Raw genomic sequence first — 4,990 nt, 5'->3', positions numbered from 1 at the left:
CTTGGCCATGATTTAAAAAATATTCTCTTTTTTTCTAAGAAAAGAAATCAGTCTTCTTTTCCGCCAAGAGAGTCAGACTCAAACTAACATCAGTGATACCAAGTCAGCTCACAGACATACTCACTTGAGTCAGACTCAAACTAAGATCTGTAATACCAAGTCAGCTCACAGACATACTCACTTAAGAGTGCACAACACCGGAAGCTAATACAACAATATTCACGAGCACTAAGCCATTCCAACAATATTTACAAAGCATTATAACATTATGTTAGTAACAAACACTTGAACAACTCCATAGTGAAAAAAATAACCATTCCATCCAACCATCTAAATAACCATAATTATTTAAAAATAAAAATAATAATTACTTTAAGAATAAAAATAAAAAATATTTTTTATTTTTGAATGTTTCCAAAAAAAAAATTTAAAAATAGAACCTTCCAAAAACTGAAAAAAGAAAAAACAACAAAAGATGATCGTACTTTTCATATTTTAATAAAAACGATTGCCAGACAAACTATATAAGCATTTATTACCAGCTATGAACCACTCTGATCTACGTTTACCACGCATAATGAAACACACAGAACTACGGTTACACAAAGTTGTTTACCTCTCCACTATATTGGCACCTCCACACTCCTCTTTATACTACGGAACAACACATATCTATAAAAACAATCCATTACTACATTTATATGCCACGTATGCATAAACGCTTGGTAGAGTTCAAGGCCACTTGGCACATAGCAGACTTAAAGCGTCACAGAGCCAGAAAAAACTCAGCCAACCTCCCCATCAGATTAAACTGTACAGTATATATAAGCACTAGCTTACAGCATATAAGCAAAAAAACATGGATGACATTCTTTTTCTAGCAGTAAGCGCGTTACAGTAAGCAGACAAAAACACAGATGGAGTACTACTTCTAGCAGTAAGCGCGGCACTCGCGATTGCAGTCCAGGGTGCATCCTCCGCCACCGCCGCCACCGCCGCCATTAGGTCCCCATCCCCCCGCCGACCTGAAACAACTTTCAGGGCAGGTCAACCGCTTATTGTAACAGGGCCCCGGGTCCGAACACACGACGTAAGGCCTATAAATTCCTGCGCCGCCCCCAATAATCCCCGCGAACGGCACCCCTCCAAACACGCCGCCCCACCCATTACCCGTCCCTACTCCGGGGACTCCACCACCGAGAGCGCCGCCGCCACCATCTCCGCCATGCCCACCACCCAGGCCGGGTGCAGGGTTAACATTCTTTGCTCCAACATGACCCGGATTCGTTCTCCCGCTTACAGTAAGCAAAATCTCCGCCGTGATCAAAATCCAGACAACACACAACCGAAAGAGACCAGCCCTACCCATTCTCTCCAAATCTCCGAATCGAACAAACACTACAGATAATGCTAAACCTCTGTGAGAAACACAGGCTGCACATTATGCCATGAACCACACCAGCAAATCTCTTAAATAGATAAAACTGAAGCCATCCAGTACGTATTTTTTATTACTGTCAGCTCTGTGAGAAACAAAGGCTGTACATCATGCCATGAATAAACCAGCAAATCTCTTAAATAGATAAAACCCATCCAGTACATATTTTTTATTACGGAAGATCCCACGGACTAGAGGTGTAAATTCTTCTTTACGGTCGCTTTCAAACCCTAAACCATGGTAGGGTTCAATATCGTAGGCACCCCTTTTTATTTTTGATTTTGTCATTCAGTTTTATCTAAAGAGGCCACAATTTCTTTTGGAAATTCAGGGAATTTTTTTTAAGATTTTATTGTCCTAGTTTAATCAGATTGCTTTTTTGCATTGAAAATAATGGAAATTTTAGTGATATTTTGTTATAATTAGGCATGAATTTTTGTAAATCTTAATCACTGTTGTCAAATTTCAAGATTTTGTAGCAATTCATCGGGTCCTTAGACCACACCGATTTTATTTAATTTTTCTGAAATTTTTGGAAATTAAGTTACAATTATTAAGTTTCACACTTTTGGGTGTAGTTTCTTGATAGTGCTAAATCCATTTTCACTATCAAAAAACTATTCAAACAAGAAATTTTTAAAATTGTCTCTCAATATTCTGGCAAGAAATTTGTTGTCCAAACGAAATTGTAACTCAGTGGTCAAGGCCACTGCCTTCAGATTTGGTTAAGTGGAGATGCCCATTTTCCTACTTTGACAGTTTGGCCTAAATCTATCATTGTTTTTCTTCAGAAAATCTCACTAATAACTTTGTGGTGTAAAAAGATTCAACACTATTAAAAACTGATAAGACACCCAAAATCCTGAAACTTTAACCTCCATCTTAACAAATTCCATTAAATTTTATCAAAATCATCCCAAAATCTCAATCTAACTTTATGGTGTAAAAAGATTCAGCGCCATTAAAAACTGACAACACACCCAAAATCCTGAAACTTTAACCCAAAATCTTGAAACTTTAACCCCCATTTCTTAACAAATTCCACTAAATTTTATCAAAATCATCTCAAAATCCCAATCTAACTTTATAGTGTAAAAAGATTTAACACCATTAAAAATTAACAACACACCCAAAATCCTGAAACTTTAACCCTAATTTCTTAACAAATTCCACTAAATTTGATCAAAATCATCCCAAAATCCCATGAACAAAAACGTGGCCTCCTTAATCAACGGGGAATTGGAAGTCCAGTACCGAGCGGCATTGAATGAAGCAACTTAATGCTAGAACAAAGGCGAATGACGTGTCTGAAAATGTCAATAACCCTAGTCAAAGATTTTTTTTTGGCGCCAGCCTTCTCTGCAGTTGCAATTAATCGTCTGGTAGTAAAGTCAGAGGCACTGAATTCGATATTCGAGAAGGATTCGTGAAATCTGTGCATGGAGGTCGGATGGGAACGCGGATAGTTTTGATTCACCAATGGATATTGCTTGGAAGTTCCGGAGTTCCAGCTATTCTTACCTCCACTGTCATGTAGCATGTGCCCCATTAACTCCGATAATGATGTTCAAATTCCGAAATAAATAATGTAATCGCTGGAATATTTTGTTATAATATAATTAAACCTTCTTTAATCCCTGCAATCTGTTTATATTTCCGCAAAGTACAATTTTTGATTGAATTTTTGATTGTCTGGATCCATTAAAAATGTCAAATTTTCATCTAAAATTTTTAATCATTTTAAAATCATATTATTGATTATAGAAAATTATATTATGAGCTATGATGATAGATAGAGGTATTTTAATAATTAAGAATTTTTGTTTTCTTTTCATATATTGGGTTCAAATCTAAATATTTTTTTTTAAATGTAAGATGTATCATAAAATAAGTGTTTTGATGTTTATCATGAATTGATGTTTATTGTAATTTGCCAACCATTTAATTTATATGTTGGTTATAAAGCAATTAGTTTATAATTATAGAGACAAGAGAGGTGCAAGTCACTCATCTTTAAAATGGATTCACATACAATGACAAATAAGATGTTAAAATTTCCTTGTTCTCAATATTAGTTTTAAAAGAATTAATTCGCCATAATTATAAACCAATTAATTCATGATTATAGTAAAACCTATATCAACAATTTAACAATGTGAAAATCTTTATGGATGAAAATAACTTAATTAAATTTATTTTTAAATATAAAATTTAAATTTCATCTAAAAGAAGCGATAAAAGTGATCTCCAAACTCTCTCTTGGAGAGCTTGCAAGTCAAATGTTAGGTCCCAATAATACTAGTGATTCCCTCATTACTATTGTCATTGTATCCCTTATTGTTATTGTACTACCCCTATTGTCCCCATATTGTGATTATTGTACCCCATAGAAGCCCACTATTGTTATTTTTGTGCCATTATATTATTATTGTTAGGTCGGCTTTGGTTATATTGTGACCCCTTAGACTCCTCTATATAGAAAGGAGGTTTTGTCATTTGTATCATCCAAAAATTGTTCATTTGTGTAATGTAAAGGAGGTTTCCCTCTCGAAGAGGCTGGTTTCTAAGGCATTGATCTATCTTTTCTATGTTTTTGTGAGCTGGTTTCATAACATTTGGTATTAGAGGTTGGATTCTAAGGTTTCACTGCTTCAAACAGGTCATCGTGGAATTTTCGCTATAACGTTTGTTCTGCGACATTTCAGAAGCAAAAAAAAAAAACCATTTGAGCCGAAATCTTTCTAAACCGCAGGTCCGAATTTTAGAGCTTGTCCCACTATATGTTTGGAGATATGATCCAAGAAAGTTAGGGTTTTTACAGGATCTCGAATTATATATCAAATAGGTGACCTAGAGAAAATTGTCCTAACTTTTTTTCCGAGCACCATATTGAAATTTCGTAAGAAGTTACAGAAAGAGGACGGAATGTAGCTTTTTGTGTATCAGTTTCAGCTCTTAAGGTCAAAACAGTGACACGTGTCACTTTATACAAGATCGCTCTACCGAACTTGTGTATAATCTGAGGTCATCATGGGAGATTTGGCATAACTCTTCATTGGAGAATCCATCCGACTTGTGGGGCTAGAAAGAGTACTCATAGGGTTACCGCAGGAAGCAATTTCAGACCTTGGAGATCCAAAATTACAGAGATACAAAAGAGTTAATATCGAGATCCTACAAAGTGAAAAAAGGTGTGTAGTTTTTTTAAATTTTTGCAAAAGTTTGGTTTGAAAAATTTGTTTGAAGGAATTCGAAGGGCATAGTGAAGCATTATTATCAGTAATTGATGCCATGAAGAAAGAAAATGGAAACACCTAGTAAGCAACCTGAAAGCTCTAACATGACTCATGAAGAGGAGGAAGAAATGCAACATGATATATCAAAATTACGAGACCAAGTGCAACAAATTTCACTCGCACAAAAAGTAATAGAAGCTAAGATGGATGGTTTAAAGAAAGATGTAGAAGCTAAGATGTATGATGTGGAAGCTAAGATGGATGGTTTAAAGAAAGGTGTAGAAGCTAAGATAAATGAAGTGGAAGCTAAGATGGA

The 4,990-nt window shown here is 35.4% G+C and overlaps 1 protein-coding gene across 1 annotated transcript; it reads right to left on the bottom strand.

The window, feature by feature from the left end:
- Window positions 1-463: 463 nt before the first annotated feature.
- Window positions 464-1,515, bottom strand: LOC149210319 (uncharacterized). The gene has a single exon (XM_089394402.1). The coding sequence runs from the start codon at window positions 1,367-1,369 to the stop codon at window positions 932-934; it is 438 nt and encodes a 145-aa protein (XP_089250528.1). The 5' UTR covers window positions 1,370-1,515; the 3' UTR covers window positions 464-931.
- Between the last annotated feature and the right edge of the window lie 3,475 nt (window positions 1,516-4,990).

This window comes from Pinus tabuliformis, chromosome 1_2 (genome assembly GCF_031772625.1).
Source record: "Pinus tabuliformis cultivar Carrire ecotype Pingquan chromosome 1_2, CPIR1, whole genome shotgun sequence".
NCBI classification, from domain to species: Eukaryota; Viridiplantae; Streptophyta; class Pinopsida; order Pinales; family Pinaceae; genus Pinus; species Pinus tabuliformis.
The sequence above is the reverse complement of the archived record's forward strand: the minus strand, read 5'-3'. Positions and strand labels throughout refer to the sequence as shown.